At 35.7% G+C, this 22680-nt stretch overlaps 1 protein-coding gene across 2 annotated transcripts in view; it reads right to left on the reverse strand.

The window, feature by feature from the left end:
* Positions 1-226: 226 nt before the first annotated feature.
* ARHGAP19 (Rho GTPase activating protein 19) overlaps positions 227-22680 on the reverse strand; it is a 50069-nt gene continuing 27615 nt past the window's right edge. For both annotated transcript variants that reach the window (XM_063102840.1, XM_063102839.1), the window contains exons 5-12: positions 20787-21013; positions 18966-19052; positions 13361-13426; positions 11935-12126; positions 8622-8720; positions 4965-5075; positions 4340-4418; positions 227-1084 (exon numbers count right to left, since the gene is read on the reverse strand). In XM_063102840.1, the coding sequence (XP_062958910.1) occupies positions 1074-1084; positions 4340-4418; positions 4965-5075; positions 8622-8720; positions 11935-12126; positions 13361-13426; positions 18966-19052; positions 20787-21013 (872 nt within the window). In that variant the 3' untranslated portion in view covers positions 227-1073. The remainder of the gene's footprint in view (positions 1085-4339; positions 4419-4964; positions 5076-8621; positions 8721-11934; positions 12127-13360; positions 13427-18965; positions 19053-20786; positions 21014-22680) is intronic.

Genomic DNA, 22680 nt, shown 5'->3' on the forward strand with positions numbered 1-22680 from the left:
GGAAGGTGCAATACAATCCCACCCTTAAAGAGTCATCCCGGGATATAAAGCCAGCCAGCCCCCTCCTAGGCACACTCCAGAGCTTCTCACTACATACAAATATTTCAGCAAACTTCTACTAAGCTGTCAGCGACTTTTCTTGAGTCACAGTGATTTGGCACAGAAGAATTACGTTGGCACCAGAGATGTTTTTAGGCAAGAGGAAACTGTATGAAAGAAACATGTTCAGCAACCACACAATTATTTTCACATCACTGAGGAAAGGGGAAGAAAAGGAGGGATAGAGAAGGGAAGAAGGAAAGGAAGGAGAGAGAAAACACAATTTAATAACTGAAATTTGTTAAAATATTGTATCGTTCTGAATTTTCCTTTTTCAGTACTGCAGGTCATACACCCTGAGATCTCAAGCCCAAGAAATAATACAAAATTTCAAGGGAAGCTATAAATTCTTTGGATACAAATAAGGTATTGAGGAATACAGCGTCATGAGATAAAGAGCTTTCTCAAAGCTCAAGGTAAAAAAGGGTGAAAGGCATGTAGCTTACAGCCCGTTTAGATTACCAATTCAAAAACAAGGCTTTTAAAACAAAGAAATAAACAGCAAACAATCAAAAAACAACAAACAAATACCTACCAACACTATCAAAACAAAAAAGCCCAAAATATCAATTAAAAATAACATCAACCCAGTAACATTGACAGTACTTTAAAAAAAATATCACTGGCAGTTGATCACAAATTTCATATTTTTAAAAACCAGAATCTGCCTAAACACATTGAATGAGCACTGGAGCCCATCTGGTTCTGCCCATTTACTATACTGTGCTATATAAGCTGGTTGGCTGGTTAGTGGTTTTCCCATAACATTAAAAAAGAGAGAGAGAGAGTGCTAGGTACTCTCTCAGAAGGCACAGCTGGCAAACATCATCCAGTGAGTAGGATTAGAGGTATCAGTCAGGTCACGGTATTAGTTGGCTTTCACAATTCAAAATGCAGCAAGCAAGCTGCAAGTCCAAGCTTCACTGTCCACTATAAAGAAAATACTGGGTGGACGACAGGAGAACTCGGATCCTTCAGAGGAATCCTAGGTTGAAAGACAAACAAGAGCATTACACATATTTATAAATACTTCTTTTGCAAACATCCTACCTAAAAGCTACAGAATCTATACTTAATATTTTCTCTTTTTAACCCTCAGTTAAAGAGGGTTAAAGAAGGTTAGAGTTTAATTGAGAATTTATGACTTTCTACAAAGTAAACATCCTTTAGTCTTCTTGATCTAAGTTCATTAAATCATCTTAATGGCATTAACAGCTACCACTTAGTGCATATTTTGTGGTAGGTTTGCTCTAGTTCTTTATGTGCATTCTCTCATTCATCCTTACAACAACCTGTGCCTGAGGCAATACTCCTGCCATTTTACAGATGAAGAATCTGCCGTCTACACAAGTTAACTTGCCCCAGGATATACAGCTATGAAGCAGCAAAACTGGGAATCAAATCCAAGCCTAACTGAATGCAGAGCTCATGCTCTTACCACCACTACCCCCCTCATCAGGAAATGCTTACGAAATGCCTACTAGATGCAAGGCACTGCCATTATTAGGAAGAAGAGAAAAACAGAAAACAGGAGGCCACAAATATATTCCTAAGCCTGACCCTTGTCTTCCAGAAGAGAAACTAGCTATAGACAGACAATACTTGTGAAGTAAATACAATAAATCATATTAGATGTTAACATTTTAGTAGTGGCAATAAGAGTTCAAAGGAAAAAGTAATTATATCTAGCTGGGTTAGCCAGAGAAGGTTTCAAAAAGGAGGTGAGGTTTAGGCTGGGCTTTGAAGAATGGATATGATGTTTTGACTAACTAATGGGCTGAAAATAATGCCCATTAGTAAGTAGGTGCTAAATAAGTTGTTCTCATCTGGGGGTGATTTTTCCTCCTCCCCTCCTCTCCCTACCCCTACAAAGGACATTTGGCAATGTCTGAAGGCATTTTCAGTTGTCACAACTTGAAGAAGGGTGCTACTGCGTCTACTGGGTAGAGGCCAGAGATGCTGCTAAACATCATGCAATGCCAGGGCAGCTCCCCACAAGAAAGAATTATCTGACCCAAAATGTCAATAGTGTCAAAGTTGAGAAACCCTGTGCTAAATAAAAGTCTTTGGGGATTATGCTATTGATAATGATAATAAAATTGCATTATCTTCTTCAAAGAATATTTGTTACTTTTATAAACATCATTATCAAAAAATCTAGGGTTGTATTCACTGTTGTGTAAAAGAAATACATGGTAGGCACCTGGATACGTGGGCTTGGATATTGGAAGAGAGTTCAGACTTAGAAATGCCAATTTGGGAGTAGTTATCGTACAGAGAGCAGAACTGAGCAACAAGTTGCTAAGAGGGGGAAAAAAGCAAGAGCAGAGAGTTTAAGATAGAATACTGGGGGGGGGGGGACCCAGAAAAGTAGAGGGATAGGCAGCCTCTAGTAACAATAGTAAGCCACTGCAGATATGAAAAAGAATGAAAGAGGAAGGAGGAGAACAAGAACAGTGTAGCATCAATGCCTAGGAAGGCATTTCAGGATAAAGTGACCAGGGAGAGAGTAAAGGGAATATGCCATTGCCTGATCCAATCAAAGGTCATTCATTACCTGTGGGCCTCTACTTTTCTGAACCACTAACACTTTTGAGAATCTAATAACAACTACATATTCTCTCCCCCAGAAAAATGCACATATGCACCTACATAAACAATTGCATCAACAATACCAGGAACTTTATTGGTCGCCTCAGGAGGCCCACGGATAACAGGTCAAGAATCCCTGCTCTAAAACTTCTTGGTAAAATAATAAAGTGGCTTATTTTTAAAATTCATTTCTTTCTTTCCAAAGTAGAGTTGTCAATATAGAAAGACTTATTATTTCTTGGTTATCTTCAAAATGAAATCACCAAATGTGTAATTGATATAAAACAATGTGTCCTTCAAAAATAACTTATGCTTGATTTTGACTAATGGACATATAGATAAAAATATGTACATGCAAATAACTCAAACACTGTTCTTGCCTCAATCAGCGCAACCTAGAAGTCAGAAGCAAAGAGGAAAGAAAAGAGAGTTCAGATAATTAATTCAAGAATAACTAAGAAGACTATACTGAAATCTGATTTTCTAGAAAATAAAGATTTATCCATAAGAATTGGGCTTTTGTTCTTTCTATTGCTGATGTCTCAAACAGTAATTATGCTCATATGTCAGGGGTAAAACAAGCATATCAAACCAGAGGTCATTTCATCTGCCACATGTGCCTTATATAACAAGACCAAGTCTCATGTGGTTCTCTTTAGTAACAACTATTACCACTTGTTAATGCTTTAACAATTACAATGTGCTTCCAAAACATTATTTTGATTGCACTTCATAATAAATCTGTAAAGCAGATGTAACTATTATCCTCATTTTCAGAGGAAGAAAGTTGAGTTCAGAGAGAATGAGTGGTTTTCCTGGGTCAGAGGAATGATGACTGAAAACACACAAATCTTGTGGTCTTTCCAGTGAACCACCTGGCTCCTTCAAGAAAAGCACAGCAATAAAGATAAATAAAAGAATAAAAGCAAGTTAAAAAAAAAAAAGAAGAAGAAAAGCACAGCAGCCTTTTACCCAAGAGCCTGGGACAGTCAGCAGTCCTGGCATTAAATAATCCTCTTTGTCCTAAGTAGCTCAAAAACATGTAGTATGGGTTGATTCCAGGGTACTTCAGCGTGAGCTGTTTACCTGGAAAGCTTCAGTGACTGATTAAGTATAAAGTCTACACAGAAAAGGAACGTTACTATCCCATGAGCTGTTTTTGGTTTCATAAATTAGTTTACACTTGTCTTTAATTTGCCTCATGGGTGTTTTTCTTTTTTTAAATTTAATTGAAAAGTACTGATTGTGCATATGTATGAGATACAGAGTTATATTTCAATACATGCATACAATGTGCAGTGATCAAATCAGGGTAGTTAGCAAATTCTTCATCGTCAAAATTTATCCTAAGATATTTTACACATGTGTCCTGCCGATCTAAGAACACAGAGACTCTGTGGGTCTGTGTTCATAGCTTCACCTCTTAGCACCTGGAACAGTGATGGCAGATGCTCAATAACCATCTGGTGAATGAATTAAAGGGCAAGGACCTGGCCTTGTAATTTTTACATCACTCTGACTATAACTATACTATACTGAGAATTCAAAAAATGTGCTACTAGCTGACTAGATTCAGAAAGAAACTATATTCACTAGATTCAGAAAGAAATTATATTCACTAAGAAGAGAGAATAAGTACAATTAGTACCTTTTTTCCCTTCTTTCTTCCCCTCAGACCATTTCAATTTCGTTGGTGTCATCGTGACAGCTGGAGAGCCAGAAAATAACTGTAACAAGAAAATTTCACAGTGGCTTAAATGTTCTAATGTCATTCCTATAGACAGACTTTACGAACAAAGAAATTATTTACTTGATCAATTTCAGTGGGAAGAGTTTTACAGAGACTGATGTGTTTGTATCTCATTAATCTTAACTGATTTATTGCTGGCTTAATGAAGTACCCATGCCCAGGATACCCTGAAGGACTACCCCACAGAAAATGCAGGCCCAAGGAGGCCTAGCTCAAATGTTACCTGCCCTGTGGAGTCTGCCAGTAAGAATTAACCACTCCCTCCAGCACTTCCTTACAGAGCTATTGCACTGTATTGGTCATCTGTGCTTGTGACTAGCTATATCTTTCCTGAGCTCAAAATGTGTTTGTTGAATGAACCAATGAAAACCTACAGAAAGAAGACAGCATAAATGAAAGGATTAATTGAGAAAAAAGCATGGCTGAATGATCCAGAGAAACACAGTAGAACAGATGACAGTATATATATCAATTTCTTCCTTTCTACAAACATACAAACAAAATCCAAAAAACAGTATCTTACTAAATTCATATTTTCTTTTCTGGCTCTCTGTAATTCACCAGTGGCCACAGATTCTGGAGTAGGGTACTTGTTTTTCTTTTCGGACATCACCTGATTTCCCAGGACCTTCCGCTGATTTAGGAAGAGAAAATATTTGATTTATAACAATTTAGTACATCTATTTTACAGATACACTGGCCTTCAAAACTACAATTGCCTTACGTTAAAAAAATCACAGCATTCTGATAAATTCTGTATGGACCCTCCCAGGCCATATAAGGGAGGCCAAAGCATGTTACCAAAACAACCTGAAATTACTGCCTTTCTTTAAGTGATCACTTCTGCTCCACTTTTAAAAGGGCTGAAATGCTAAAAGCAACTTTACAGTTGATTTAAACTAGTTAACATAGGCCAAAATGCAGTGTGTCTCTGAGATCCTAAACAAATGCTAGTTACTTGCCAGTATAATTTTTTTCTCCAAAGATGTGTTGCCTCTGGCAGCTGTTAAAAGAATCCCTTCTCCACCACCACTAAGGGATACTTAGGCCAGGTCTACTCTAAGACTTTGCTTCCCTGTCATCTCCTCACACAGAATTGGAAAATTTGGAGAAATTCTTAAGAGTTCCTCACATAACCACAAGAGGGTATCGGCCTTCTTGAGAGGGTCACATGACTATACTGACATTCAGAGCAAGACTAAAAGCCCTTTCATCTCTTAACAGCTTAGAAGCTGGTGGAACCTATTGCAACAGCTGACAGTGACAATTCTACCATCTTTGGAGAAATGTTTCCATTTTTCCCCCTGGAGAATAAATTTGAATTCCAAAAAATAACATATCAAAACTACCACATTAAATTCTACATTATAAGTATCAGAAGCAATATTCAGAATATTCTGATGCAATAAATTATTTACATGAGAAGAGTTCTGGAGGAAAAAAGTCTAGCCAAAAAGGGATCAAACTAAGATAGATTGTCAATTACACCTTAATAAAGCTGAGGGAAAAATAATTTCAATTTTTTAATTTTTAAAAAAGCAGGATAGAAATCAAATATCTAAAATACATAAATGCTGGAAAAATAAGACCAGTACATTCTCCTTTCAAAAGTCAGGTATCACCTCAGAGTAAGCTGAATTGGGGATGCCAGGAACCACAGGACTGGTTGTAAAGCTTCCAGTGAACTTTAAAAAAGATATCTCATTACTCCATTGCAGAGCTATTAAGCAAAAAACCTACATCTATTATTAGCTCAATAATCATTTTATTTAAAATAAAAATACTTTACCCCTCTGCTTTATAAAATTTGCTAATATTTTTGTTTAAAATTGTTGTACTAAAATATTTTATCCTGACCAGAATTATAAGCTCTTCTATAAATTCTAAAGTTTTAAATTCTCTTAGTAAAGAAGTGAGCATCTGCCAAGAGGATACTATATATTTACATTTCAAGCAAAAATTAGCAATACACCTAAAGCCAACTGCAGGAGAACAGCTCACTAAGACAGAAAACTATACCCACTTAACTTCAGTTTAAGAAACATTTATTTCACTAACATATAGAGAAACATTTGACTATAACTTTTCTGTTATCAATCATCTCTGTGATAGGAAAGTCACAGGGAATGGCAGGCTTTTCCAATTAAGAAGGAAAAAAAATGGTAAACTAAAATTGTTCATTTTACTAGCCATGTCTAAGCAGGTGAATGCACTTCTAGGGTTCTAGCACGGGAATTTTTTTAAACTATGATAAAATATATGTGACATAAAATTTATCATTTTAACCATTTTTAAGTTCAGTGTCATTAAGTACATTAACAGCATTGTGCAACCATTACCATCTCCAAAACTTTTTCATCATCCCAAACAGAAACTCCATATCCATTAAATGATAACTTCCCATTACTCTATACCCCCAGTCCCTGACAACCACCATTCTACTTTCTGTCTCTATGGATTTGATTATTATAAGAACCTCATATAAGTGAAATCATATATTATCTGCCTTTTTGCAATTAGCCTCAAAGTTTCATCCATGTAGCATATATCAGAATTTCCTTCCTTTTTAAGGCTGAATAATATGTATATGCCATTATAAATATATAGAACATTTTGCTTATGCATTTATCTGTTGGACACCTGAGTTACTTCTACATTTTGGCTACTATGAATAATTCTGCTATGAATATGGGTGTACGAATATCTCCTTGAGACCCTGCTTTTAATTCTTTGGGATATATACTCAGAAGAAGTGGAATTGCTGGATCATAAAGTAATTCTACTTTTAATTTTTTGGAAAACCACCATACTGTTTTTCACAGAGGCTGTACCATTTTACATTCCCAACAACAGTGCATAAGAGTTCCAATTACTTCACATCTTCATCAACATTTGTTATTTTCTATTTTGATCACAGCCATCCTAGTGAGTTGTGAAGCTGTATATCATTGTAGTTTTTGATTTACATTTCCCTAACGATTAGTGATGTTGAGCACCTTTTCATGTGTTTCTTGGTCACTTACATATTTTCTTTGGAGAAATGTCTATTTAAAGTCCTTTACCTTTTTTTCCAGTGAGGTTATTTTTTGCTGTCGTTGAGTTATAGAAGTTCTTTATATATTCTGGATATTAACCCCTAACTAGATATATGATTTGCAAATATTTTCTTTCATTCCATGGGTTGCCTTTTCCTCTGTTGATAGCACAGGAAATTCTGATGTTAAGCTAGCCTAACAGCTCAGAGGCTACTGGCCCCAGCAGATCAGAATTAAGAGTGAATTCTAGACCTCTATAAATTATAACTAGGACCAAAATTAGGATTAGATGAATTTGCAACTGCTAACAGCTGCAGCTTAAAGAAAAAAAAAATCACAAGGTATTTGTTTTTTAGAGAGAAAAATTTTTAATTTTAAGCAAAGGGCTCCTTAATGTTGGTCAATTTATATATCTTAATAATATTAAAAACAATTTTAAAAAGAAAAACAGTAGAACACAGAATAATGTTAGTCTTTAAATTAACCAGAATCTTGCCTTAGTTTTTGCCTGAAAATTTGAACCCCGTAATCAAGTTATCTACTGCCACCTGATGGCAATATTCCTTAACTACAAGTTAAGATAGTCTGAAGACTTGTAAATTGAATCTGCAAACATAGTGATGGGCAACAACACAGTATATTTTATATTTGTTTTAAAGACAAGATTTTTAATGAACTTGATACAAGGGAAGAGAATACAACTAATAAAAATACTGAGCTCACAAAAATTTGAGGTACCAAATTTGACTAGAAAAAATTCACTATTGCAAAATCCATTTTTCTAACAATTTCCCTAGTCTCTGTCAATGACCTCACTTCTCCATAGGTTTAGCAAATTGCGTAAAGAAGTGTGTAGCACAAAGCAGACCATGAAGCAAAGAGACTACACTGCTCGGGCACAAGCACTCTGTCCTCAGTTCCAGAAGAAAAGGATCTTCATTTCTTTTACTCTTCACTACTCAGAGACACTTCTCTGACTTGAAACACAGCAAAACGCTCTGAAAAATAAAAGCTTTTCCAAATTCTATCTTTACCCTCTTACAAATTAAGTTTTATAGGATTCTGAGTTTATGCAAAAGAACGTCAGACTGTTAAATTTCCTCATAGTCAATACTGAAAACCACAGCACAGCCATCAATATCTACCTTAATAAGGCCACTAAAGGAGCGTGAACGGGCCCTCTTCTGTACCCGGGAAGTAGATGGTTCTCGCCCAGGTGTTTGGGTCAAAGATTGCTTATTAAACTAAAAGAAAACACAGAGAACATTTTATTAATATTCTCCCATCAAGAGAAAGCATTCTGTGACAAAAAACAGCTAAGTGTAAATACCCAGAAAAGTTCAGGAATAACTGAGTCTGTGCATATATGGATTAGTAGGTTGACACACAAATCACAAAGGCAGAAAAGATGCTACCAAAAAGAAGCAAAAATATGTTAAATTGCTCTTAAGGGTTCTGCACTTCACATTTCTTGAATGTGGAACTGCTATCCTTATTTTACAGATAAGGAAACTGAGACTTGGAGAATTTATGGAATTTGCCTAAGATCTCCAGCTGGTAATCAAGATTTCTTTTTCATAAAGCATCTTGGACTTAGAGAGTTACTGGCACAACCTAAAACAGTCCTTAATTTAACATAAGTTACATACAAAATTTTTTTAAAGTTACTGAAGGTCTTTAAATGGATGACTATCACAACTGCCTGCCAGCATTAGCATCAAAGGAAATAAATCAGAATGCAGACTTTTTTTTTTTGGCAGCTGGCCGGTCTGGGGATCTGAACCCTTGACCTTGGTGTTATCAGCACCATTCTCTAACCAAGTGAGCTAATTGGCCTGCCCTGTAGATTTGTCAATGCTATTAATATCAACTCTGTCTGGAGGTATCTAAAGTGTAAAAAGGTATGACCCAAAGCATTGTATAGCCTTATTCACTGCTTTGATTTCATTTCCCCTCTTAACAAATAAAATAGGTCTAGCCGGTTAGCTCAGATGGTTAGAGCACAGCCTTATAACACCAAGGTCATGGATTCAGATCCCCATACCGGCCAGCCAACAAAAAAGAATAATAATATTTAATTCTACTCTTCTGCCTCTTCTAACCATACCTTTAAAATTTCTGAATTTCTGAATTTCTGAATAACTGGCTGGCTAGTTAGCTCAGTTGGCTAGAGCGCAGTGTTATAATACCACAGACAAGGGTTCAGATCCCTATACTGAACAGCCACCAAAAAAAATTTAAATTTCTGAATTTATAAATTTTTACCAGTTCTGGTTCTGGAGGTTAAAAACTGACTGTTTTATTTACAGGTATCAAGAGGTTCTCGAAGTTAATCATCTCAGCAGACAGAAAATTTAGTTACCTCTAAAGATCTTAGCTAGTAAGTATCCCTCCTGAACATACTGGAACAAGTAAAAACACACCATTCCTGATAAGGTTGACAAAGGTCCAATAAGATGGGTTCTCTCATATCCAGATGGGGGGCAGCATTAATTAGTAAAATGTTCTGTGAAGCTATTTAGCAATGTGCATGTAGAGCCTTTTAAAAATTCATGTTAAAAAGTACACACAGGGCTGGCCTATGTGTAGCTCAGTTGGTTAAAGCAAAGCCTTGTAACACCAAGGTCCAGCGTTCAGTTCCCTGTATCAGCCAGCCGCCAAAAAAAAGTACACACTACCTATAAAGTGTTCTTACCAAAAAAAAAAAAAAAAAAAAAAGAATTGGAATCAGATCCAAGTCCCTAGAAGTAGATCCTACTACCAATTTATAGCAAATACTGAGAACAGAGAAACGTTAACACCACAGGGAAGCAAACAGTTAAACCCAGACTATAAGAAACAATTTGGTTTCTTCCACAAAAAAAGTTCAAATAAAGAGAGAGAAAGGGAGAATGTGTGTGTGTCTAAATGCAATGTGGTATCCTGGATTGGATCCTGAAGCAGAATAAGGACATTACTGGAAAAACATAAAATATAGATAAACTCTGGAATGTTAATAATAATGTACCAATGTTAATTTCTTAGTTTTAATAATGTTAATACTAGGAGGAACAGGGTGAAGGGTATGTGGGAACTCTGTACTATCTTTGCAGCTTTTCACTAAATCTAAAATTATTTCAAATTTAAAAGTTTATTCAAACAAACTGGCAATATTTTAGGGGGAATAGAAAAGGAAGGGGAGAGAAGAAGGAACCTATGTATTGTAAGGGACCTAGTAGACATACCAACGACAAAAAAAAAAAAAAAATGCATCCCCTTTGGTCATAACACTTCTAGAAAAGAATCTGCAATGAAAATACTTATGAACAAAAATTGATAAACTAAAATACAACGTAATTCCTCAGTATGTCCAACAGTAGGCAAACTGTATATAGATTACATTATATAAGATGGAATATTTTGCAAACATTAAAAATGTTCACAGCTTACATAGAAAATGTTCATTATATGAAGTTAAAAGGGTAGAATATAAAACCAAATACATATTATGATCTTAAGCAAAAGAAAAAAACATGAAATATATATTCATGGAGAGAAACCCTAGAAGAAAATACTCCCAAATGTTACCAGTAGTTATCTATGGATGATTATTATAGGTGATTTTTATTTTCTTCTTTATAATCTTCTGGAGATTTCAATATTTCTATAGTAGGTATATATTATTCTATAATCATAGAGAAAATTAGGAAATAGTAAAATAGTTTCATCAAAAAGATATGGCAGTATCTAAAATGTGTGCAAGGAGTTTGCAGGCATGCATGAGAAAATGCTTATGCTATAACATTTAGGGAAAAAAGAAGAGACAAAAAAATATATAGAATGATCATAACTATGTAAAAATATATCCACAGGAAAAAGACCAAAAGAAATGCCCAAAATGTAACACTGGTGGGAGGGATCATTTATTTTCTTCTTATCCTTCTCTATAATTTCCTCTTTTTCTAAAAAGAGCAAAAATAATGTTTTTTCCTTTTTATTATCAGTGTTCTTATTGAGAGAAGTCATACCTGTCCTACATGAAACTGCTCTTAGTTTCTAGCAAGAATTAAATCACGCAACTGCTCTGAATCTGCAATAATACTCAGCCAATACTCTGTAAAATTCTATTCATAGCACAATTTGCTAGATCTCAAAAAGATCTGGAGGATTTAAACTTTGGAACAATATATCGTAACTGCTGGTTCTCTCAGCAAACTTGGTACATGACTAAAATTAGGGATACTCTAACCACATTTGGATCTTCCCTGTTTAACTGTAGAAATCCAAGAGCCTTCGCTTCTTTCTCTAGGGTTCAATCGTACAGAGATGGCCATTGAAATTCCATAGACAAACTTGCTTTATTGGCTGAGCCAAAGCTTGGACCAATAAGAGCCAAAAATTAAATGAGATTCTGAACAACATTCCCTAGTGATTCTACAACCACATTCCTAAACTCACTATTTCCCTCCCTTCGGGCACCTGTCTAATAAGCTGCTTCTTCTTTGCTGACTCTGGCATATTGTGAACGTGTTGGAACAGCTCTCTTAGTGCCTCTTCCGTACGCTGCTGGGTCTCCTCCTGATGACAGCCGGAATCTACCAGGTTCCGTTTCTGAGATTTTGCTAGCTGGGAGGACTTATTATGACACGAAGCCGTCAGATCAAGGTCATCCTAAAGAAAATTTTAAAGAAAAGTAAATTAATATATCCCGCTGGCTTTGTTTTGGATTCCCACAAAAACCTGGAACAAGTGGCAAAGTGCAAACATGGTATACTCCAATACCCAGAAGCAAGAAAAATCTTAACACTATTATCAGATAAAGAGGAACCTATTAATATAGGTTATATTAATGGCCCACTCCCATGACCTACCCAGAGAACCTAAATGCATTTAGTATATTGCCCAAAAGTTATATTTGTAAAAGAGTTCAGTTTTCAAAGCATCTTTTAATCTCATGTAATTCTCACTGATATCCTATGAGGTAAGCAGAAAAAGTATCAGCATTCCCATTTTAGAAGAAAAAACTGAGGTTAAGCTGTGCAAGTTTAAAGTCATCTAGGTAGTAAAGTAACAGACCCACCCTGGAGCCCACAGGCATTGGTCCTTGGCCAGTGCTCTTTCCCACACATGACAACTTAGTGTGGCAATTACATGGCAGTGGCAGAGAAACAAAAACAACTCTCTAAGAAAAACCACAGTCCAGTTAAATAGCTGAAATCAAACTTTGTTTTCCTAGTCACACCAAATACTTGCTAAATGACAGGAAGAAACAAACAGGAGCAGAAAAAAATAGCAAAGATGACAGTTTAAGTTTCTAACCAAGACAGACTAAAAATAACTCATCAAAAAGTGCTTGTGAGGTTTTCTTAACTTCTCACTTTTAAAGCTCAATAATCATACATAATCTTCAGTTAATAAGCATCACACATTTTTCCCTATCTAAGCTCATATGGTCTCAAGTCTTTTAACCATTTGATAGAGTTTTACCATACTACTGAACCTGAAATAAGAATTATATAAAACTGCACTTTTGTTACTGTAAAATATTCAATAAATTTGCTATTTACAGATTGCTTATATCATATGCAATAAGAATACATAAGGACTTTATGAAAAAACTTTAAACATACAGTCTATGCCATCACTCATACGTAGAGGATACCATCCACCAGTGGAGCACCTCTGAAAGCAGACAAGAATACTGTATGTAGGGGCATTTTTATTTCAATATAACTTTCTTCTCAGTCTTCTCAATTCCTAATTACAAAGAAACTAAGTAATTTTGAGCTGTAACACTAAAAACTTTATTTTCTGTGGCTTTAAGTTTGATTTAATATACAGTTTTAAATCTCCCCTAATCTTAAGTCTTTCCTTGTTTTGGTTAAGAGAAGTCTCCTATTCTTACCTTCGATGCATGAGTTCTGGAGCCCACATAATGCAATCTAGCACATTCCCGAATATAAGCAGGAGCCTGAGCAGGACATAAAAGAAAATCCATTGGTTGTAGGATCTAAAATTCTTTCAGGCCACAAGGACAGTAGTTCTCAGAATTATTTGACTGGCAGATTACTCTGAAAAAGCCAAGGATCCTCAAAATGCCCTATTCCATAGCTTTCTTCCTCTCGTCACCAAACAGATGTCTCAACAAATCCAATAGGAAAACTGTCTGTGAGAAGACACCAACGTAGTTGATGCTGTTTTAAAATCAAATTTGGCTTGTATATAAGCAAATGAGCCAAAAACAAAAATATAAACATTTGTAATAATGTTTAATTTGTCAAAAACCACCCCCAAAATCCTTACAAATTACAAGTAGTCTCCTGATAACATTTTAGAACCACTGTATAGAATATACCATTTAGAATTACTTAGGAGTAGAATCCTGTGACAAGTACCTCGATACAGTCCTAGTAAAAGTGTAAAATAATATAACCACTATGGAGAAGAATTTGGCAATTTATCTAATAAAATTATATTTGCATTTGCCCTTTGATCCAGAAATCTCACTTCTGAATCTATCCTGAAGATATAACAACATAAATACAAAACACACTTGCATAAAATTAAAAGATTGAACACATACGGAACTGGTTGAATGAACTTTCATATCCCCATACAATGCAGTACCATGCAGTCATGAAAGAAAGAGAGAAAGAGAGAAAGGAAGGAAGGAAGGAGGGAGGGAGGAAGAAAGGAGGGAAAAAAGGAATGGAAGAAACACATTATGAACTGAGATGGAAGGATTTCCAGGATCTACTGTTGAGAGAGAAAAGAAAGGTAGAGATAAGTAAACAAGCATACATACACATATTTATTCGTTTTTACAAAAAGAAACACTAAGAGAGAAAACCAGGAAATAAAAAAAATGGTTAGTAAGAGGAATGAGATTTCTTTAAGTATACATTTTACATAGTTTTGACTTTTGAACCATGTAAATATACTACAGATTCAAAAATAAAATTCAAAAGGAAGAAAAACAAACCCTAAAATTGAACATAAACAGGAAAAAAAATGAACATTTCCATATATCAAATTGATAACATGAGCACAGAGAAAGGAATTATTTCACACAACTTTTGAAAACTGTACTGTGACTATCCATCCTTAGTGGGATATATTCAAGGTAAAAAGAACGGCGAGGAAATCTTAAACTTCAATCAGCTGGTTTACATAGGCTTATTGTTAGTAGTAACAGTTGTATTAGTTTGAAACTAATTTAAGTATATTGTCAAATAAAGCAAATAATACATACAAGTGTTATTAAAACCTTGAATTTACAGTGTAAGAAAAAAAGAGATACAAATATAAAGTAAAAGAAGCCAAGAAAAAGTTCTGTAATGTTAAATCTGAATTGAAAGTATATTCCTATTAAGGAACTTACTCTCTTTTCTTAAAAATTTTTAATCTCCTTCCTTGCCCTCAAAGAGCCTAGAAGCAATGACACCTCAGAAACAATGAGTATACCTAGTGTCACTCAAGGAAAACAGGGCTCCTTGGAGAAACTAACTGACTCCAGATCCGGGGCAGATAAAGCACAAAGTAAGCTTGGGAACATTTTATGCCAGAAAGGAAGCACTCAAAGACTATTGGAGTCACATCAAAAAGACACAGGAGCCAGCTTACAAAAGCTATCAGTGGACTAATTTGGGACAATTTGAATATCAAAATTAATAACTGAAATTGATTAACACTTTGAATAAGTAAAAACCCATGAATCTATAGTGATATCCACAAGCAAAGAGAATGAGACAGAGAAAAGTTCTTCAAAGAATAACATCAGCTGATAAAGATTAAACGACAGAATTAGAAAATCACTATTTTATAATACCCAAGGCAATCACAGATTCCAGCAGGACTATAACTGGACACTAAAACCTGTTACATTAGGTTACATCACCCTATAGGTTATTTAATAATTGCAAACAGAAAAAAGTACGTGTGTGTGTGTGTGTGTGTGTGTGTGTGTGTGTGTGTGACCAGCAAGGGGCTCGCAACCCTTGGCTTGGTGTCGCCTGCACCGCGCTCAGCCAGTGAGCGCACCAGCCATCCCCATATACGATCCGAACCCGCGGCAGGGGCACTGCTGCGCTCCCAGCATCGCACTCTCCCGAGTGAGCCACGGCGTCGGCCCAAAATGTACCTTTATAATTAAGAGATCTGGCAGTTAACATCACTAAGAGTGAGATAATGTAACATTCTATGCATCATAACATGATACAATGTGATGTACTATAATGCAACATAATGTACACAAACATAATCTATGAAATATCTTTGCCAAAAATGCTTAACCTGAATCTAATCAAGACTTTAGACTTAACTTTTAGTTAATAAGAACTACATGGAAGGAGATAGAGGAACAAGTTAAATGACCCTGAGTAAACAATAAGACAAGTTTAGAATGTGGGACATTCTACAACAGTTGACTTGAAAGCTTCAACAAATCAAGGACATGAAGAAAAAGCATAATGACTGTTCCAGGTTAAAAATGACATAATCAAAAGCAGCACAAAAACTCTGACTAGCTTATGTTGGAAAAAAAAGCAGCTATGAAATACATTCTTAGGACAGCTGGGGAAATTTGATTGCGTTCTGAATATTAGATATCTAAAATACTTATTAATTTTCTTAGATGTGATAATGGTACTGTGACTATTAGGAGAATATTCCTATTATTAGGAAATGGATGCCTAAGTATTTAGGAGTGAAGTATAATGTCTGCAATTCACTTTCAGTGGTTCAGCCAAAAAACAGAAAAGTATGAACATATATAGAGAGAGATAAAACAAATATAGCAAAACAGTAAAATTTGTTGAATCTGAAGAAAGTTATTTATGAGTATTCACTGCTTTATTCTTTTAACTTTTCTCTATATTTGATAATGTTCATAATAAGGTTTTTAAAAGTCTTGTGACAAATACATTATATATCTACAATTTAATTTTTAACTTGGAAAACCATAAAGCAGAGCTAAGACCAAAAGAAATTTTCTCTAAACAAGAATATGACAAGAATCCACATCACTTATTCTATAAACTTCATTAAAGAAAAAAAAGAAAATACCAACAGTGAAAGGACAGACTCTTCAACAAATGGTGCTGGGAAAACTGGATATTCACATGCAAAAGAATGAAGATGGACTCTTACCTAATACCATATACAAAAATGAACTCAAAATGGATCAAGGTCCTAAATGTAAGACGTAAAAGCACAAAACTCTTATAAGAAAACATAGGGAAAAAGCTTCATGATATATGATTTGGCAGTGATTTCTTGGATATAACACCAAAGGCACAGGCTACAAAAGAAAAAATAGACAAATTAGACCATGAAAATTTTTAAATTTTATCAAAAGAGACTATCAATAGAGTCAAAGGGCAACCCACAGTATGGGAGAAAATATTTGCAAATCATATATCTGACAAGGGATGAATATCTAGAACATAAAGAGAACTCTGGAAACTCAATAACAACAACAAAAAAAAACCAATTCAAAAACAGGCAAAGGGCTTGAATAGACATTTCTCCAAAGAAGATATGCAAATAGCCAATAAACACATGAAAAGATGCTCAACATCACAAATCATTAGAGAAAAACAAATCAAAAGTACAATGAGATACTAATTCATACCCATTATGTTGACTACTATCAAAAAAAACCAAACAAGGCGGGACCCGTGGCTCACTCGGGAGAGTGCGGCGCTGGTAGCACCGAGGCCGCGGGTTCGGACCCTATATAGGAATGGCCGGTGCGCTCACTGGCTGAGCGTGGTGCGGACAACACCGTGCGGAGGGTTGCAATCCCCTTACCGGTCAAAAAACAAAAAACAAACAAACAAACAGAAAATAACAAGCATTGGCAAGGATGTGAAGAAACTGAAACCCTTGTGTACTGTTGGTAGGAATGTAAAATGGTGCAGCCACTGTGGAAAATAGTATGGAGGTTCCTCAAAAAATTTTTAAGAAGTATTACTGGATGATTTGGCAATTCCACTTCTGGGTATATACCTAAAAGAACTGAAAGCAGGGCTTCGAAGAGATATTTATACACCCTCGTTTGTAGCAGCATTATTCCCAATAGTTAAAAAGTGGAAGCAACCCAAGTGTCCATTGACAGATGAATGGGCAAGCAAAATGTGGCATCTATATACAATAGAGTTTTATTCAGCCTTAAAAAGGAAGGAAATTCTGACATATGCCACAACATGGATGAACCTTGAGGACATTAGGCTAAATGTAAAAAAGGCAGTCACAAAAAGATAAACACTGTATAATTCCATTTTATATAAGATACTTAGAGTAATCAAATTCATTGAGACAGAAAGTAGAACGGGGGCTGCCAGGGGCTGGGGAAAGGGGGGGAATGGAGAGTTGTTTAATCAGTACAGAGTTTCAGGTTTACAAGATGAAAGAATTCTGGAAATGGATCGTGGTGAGTTATACAATATTATAACATTATGAATGTTTTTAATACCACTGAACTGTACACTTAAAAATGGTTAAGATGGTCAACTTTATGTTACACACATTTTACCACAATTTGATGAAAGTTACCATTTAAAAAAAAAAAGAAGGAAATTTTGACACATGCCACAACATAGTGAACCTTGAAAACGTTATGGTAAGTGAAATAAGATAATCACAAAAAGACAAATACTGTATAATTCCACTTATATGAGGTACTTAGTCAGATTCACAGACACAGAAAGCATAAGTATTTTTCCACGAGAAAAAAAGGAACCAGAACTGGATGATCTTGGAAATTCTCAGCCTCTCCAGATGGCAAAATATGGGAAAATGAAGCAATTCACTCTCAAGAAAGCGTACTCTAAAGAAAAGGCCAAGGATGTGACCGTAAAACCTTTTGCTAAAACCTTAGAAACATCAAAGGGTCAGAGTATCCAGTTACAAAGAAGGCCCTTTCAAGAGAGTAAGAGTGGGTGCCTCACTGATCCTCTCGATCAAACCAGAAGGCCTTAAGGAAGCTTTAGGTATTGGCCGTCAGCCTTCTCAACAGGAGGCTAAAGTAGAGAAAGATTTATCTTAAAAAATTTGTATATATAGCTTTTGTCTAATAGAGTGAGTCCCACTGAAATCCATAGAAGACCCACAAAATTATTGAGAAAATTACGTCAGTAGAAACACTGCCCATTTAGACAGAAAGGGACAAAGAATACAAATAAAGGAGGCTGTCACACCCTCAAAATTCTACTGGCAGGAAGTAGGCAGGATAAAACTACTCAGCTGCCAACACGTGCTGCCTTTCATGAGAAAGGAAGGATGACTCAGAGGGTAGATCCAATTACCCAGAAGACAGAGCCCTACTCAACCTCCTATTCCTGTTCCTCCCACCCTGGCTGTTCCCATTGGGTTTTGCCACTATCCATCATTTTGGTTTACAGTCCCAGTCAGGACCTTTCTTACCTAGTCACCTTTACACCTCTGCTTAGGATTCCACTTTGCTCCCCCTTCCTTGTACTGTTACCAACAAAATGCCATCCCTTACCTACCTTAAAAAGTTTCTGGGAGTGTTTAATCATAAAAGCCATCCCATTGTTTAACTTTGTGATATTCTCCTGAAGGTCATTTGCAGTGACCTATTCAGAGGAAAAGAAACCAAACAAAAGGCATTAAGAGCTAGTAAGTAGTACTTGCATGTAAGTACCTATCCCTAACGAGGTGCCTCTAATACAGTGTTTAAATCTGGAAAGTCTTTTTGGTTCAGCAGGTTTCCACTGGATATGACAATATCTAGAACAACCATATGTCCCTGAAGTGACCAGGAAATCCTTGAGAACAGATCCTCATTTCCTCATTCTGCCTGGGAATTACACACATCAGCAAAGTTGCTAAAGAAAGTCCACTCTAAAATAAAATTAAATTAAATTAAATTTAAAAAAAAAAAAGAAAGAAAATCTAGCCTAGGCTTCAAAATGGGCAGGAAGATCAGGATCTGTACCAGCCGTCAAGGACATTGCCTTTTCAGAGAAACTGGAGTTTCTCCAAAGACAAAAGAGAATTATCACCACTTACTGATACCTAAGGTGACACATCTGTTCCTTAAAAACAAAGTCAATCTGTCATTGATTCCCTTCTCTTGTTTCTCTTGACTCATTTTTAAGTACTTAGCATCTCTAATATCCCAAAGCCCTGATCCTTAATATGTATCTTAAAATAACATCTATCTGTTTGCTTTATACCAGGACCCCTTAAATACATCTTTCAGTTTACTCACTTTTTCCTTAGGCTTGGTTAGCTGGTTCAAAAATTCCTTCATTATAATGACTGATCTCCTTAATATGGATAAGCTCTGGATTCTCAAAAATCTTTTATAAGTCACTATAACCTATCTACTTTTATTATCTTCCCAACGACCTTGTGAGGTAAGTGGTAAAGATACTATTATGCCTAGTTTACAGAGGAGGAGCCTAAGCACAGAAAGGGTAAAGGACATAGGTAACATATCTGGTTTGTTGCTTCCTGGCTCCCAACTCCAACATACAGTAAAACCTATATTATAAATGGGCAGGAATATGAGCTATGTGTCTCCAGGTCAAAAATTTGTTTTAAAGACTTTAGATAATTTATTTCTCATGTAAATCACTGAGAAGGCCATGGTCTCAGTAATAAGAAGCACATTCAGCTTTACCCATGGAGACTATATCTACAGGAAATAGAAAAGTGAGACAGGATCGTTCTCTGTCATCTCGTCTAGAAGCTTGGTGACATTATCCCACAAGATCATACAGTTCTAGTCTAAATTTAAACCATTCAATCTTCAGAAATTAATTTGATTTCCAAAGAAGGCTTTCCTGCTAAGAAAAATTTCATATTGACCAGCCAAAATGAATATTCTAGTTTATTTAGTAGCTATAATTTTCCACTAACAGATTCCACTAATAATTTGCCATGCAAGGGCCTGCCCGTGGCTCACTTGGGAGAGTGCAGTGCTGATAACACCAAGGCCATGGGTTCGGATCCTATGTGGGGATGGCTGGTTCACTCACTGGCTGAGCGTGGTGCTGACAACACCAAGCCAAGGACTAGGATCCCCTTACCTGTCATTTTTAGAAAAATAAAATAAAATAAAATAATAATAATAATAATAATTTGCCATGCAGGTTTATCAGAGACTAATTTACAAGTAAGGTTAACAGGAATTGGCACCCTCAGATTTGATAACTCTTGAAGGAACTAATAAAGCATGTTCCTAACCTCATAAAGCTGAAGACTAGACCTTGGACTCTGGATAATCTCACCACAGTACAGCCAAAGGATGAGGCCCAGCCCCAGAAAACCAAGCAATCTTTACTCTTCCCCTCAACACTCACATTTTTTGGCCACAGAACATGGGGTGCAAACATAAGGGCGAGGTTATAGGCAGACATCTTATTCTTGTCCTGTTTCTTTGCTGTCTGGTACAGAAGATCAAGCAATAACTTCAGCAAGTTACGATTGGGTGGAGGGAGAATGAGGAAGAGCAACTGAAGAGCCTCAATTTGCCGCTCCTTATCTGGTATATTGGTCTTATTTCCTTTACCATCAAACTGCATCAAATCTTGAGGACAAAAGAGATTATTACAAAGGAGGGAGAAAATATGAGCAAGAAAAATAAATACCGTTACTATTATCTTCCCCTCAATTGCCATCAAAGAAAGAAGAGAAAAAAAGAATCAGGCATAAACAAAATTCAACAATTATAGCAAAATATAACAAAATAATGCCAATACAATTCAATAGGATAAAAAATCCAATTTAAAACTGTGGAAAAGATGTGAATAGACATTCCTTTAAAGAAGATATACAAGTGGGCAATAAACATTTGTATGCTCAGTATCATTAGCTAGCAAGACAATGTAAATCAAAACCACAATGAGATACCACTTCACACCTTCTAGGATGGCTATAACCAAAAAGTCTGACAATAACAAATGTTGGCAAGAATATACAGAAAATTCAACCTTCCTACACTGCTGGTGAGAATGCAAAATAGCCACTTTGGAAAACATTTTGGCAGTTTCTCAAAACGTTAAAAATAGAGTTGTCACATGACCTAGCAATTCCATTCCCAGTCATATACCCAAGAGAAATAAAAACATACGTCCACACATGCCCTTTTGATAATGCCACCCCCTCCACTTTTCCCCACTCGGATATTTTACAGATAAAAGAAAAATGAGAGTGAATTACACTCTGATAACAGGATGATTTCAGTAGCTCCTCACACACAGAGTCAGAATCGTCGTTTCTCCCCTAACAGACTATATAGGTAGTCCCCTGGAAAAGCAGAATTTCAAAGGATACTAGTAACCATTTGGGTATAATTCATACAGACCTGAAAATGATTATAGTGTGTTATTTAAGCTGTTTAACCTCAATAATAATTTCAGGTTTAGGAAATGCAGGTAATATTTCTAGAAAATGTTCCCTGTCAATGTGAAATTGAAAACAAAAATCCCTTCCAGTTATCAACAAGGCATATCAAATGCTACAACTGTGCCGCGCCTCCATATGTTCTCAAAGAACAATGAATCACAAGGCAGTGGAGGGAGGATTTCAAATACTGCATTAAATGAGTGAACTCAATAGGAAAGCAAACAAAATAAGCATCCTTCATGTTAACACTTGTGAAAAGAATTTATTAATATTTTCCAAATCTTTTTCAAAGATCTAACACTTTTATTTCTCCCCTAAATAATTATAAAATTATATAACATTCTAGTAATATTTACTCATTTGTATCATCTGAATTGCTACTGAAAGTGCTAAGAAAAAACTCGAAATCTTATTAGATTTTAAGAATGCAAAACTAGTTGGTTTTTTTTAAGTAGTAAAATTATTCAAAAGAAAAAACCTTATATTTCTTTTTCTTAAAATTAGAAGAAAGAGGAAAAGAAATGCTCAAGGGCAGAAAATAAAATAAATGGAATATGAATTCTGATACCAAGTAGCTTAGAGCCTACAACAGCATAACAGCTGTGCAATTTAAGAATGAATTCCTGACCATATAGGCATAAAGGAGAATGAGGAAACTATTTATGAGCTGAAAATGAAACATTCTCCAAGAAACATTACGTGAAAAAAACAAAGCACAAAACCATGTGCATAATACCTACACCATTACATAAAAAGAGGGGAAAAGGAATATATGTAACTGTTTGTTTATAAGTGCAGAAAACACCTCTGGAAGGATACATTACAAATCAATTGCACTGGCTGTCTCTG

This window comes from Cynocephalus volans, chromosome 7 (genome assembly GCF_027409185.1).
Source record: "Cynocephalus volans isolate mCynVol1 chromosome 7, mCynVol1.pri, whole genome shotgun sequence".
Classification (NCBI taxonomy): Eukaryota; Metazoa; Chordata; class Mammalia; order Dermoptera; family Cynocephalidae; genus Cynocephalus; species Cynocephalus volans.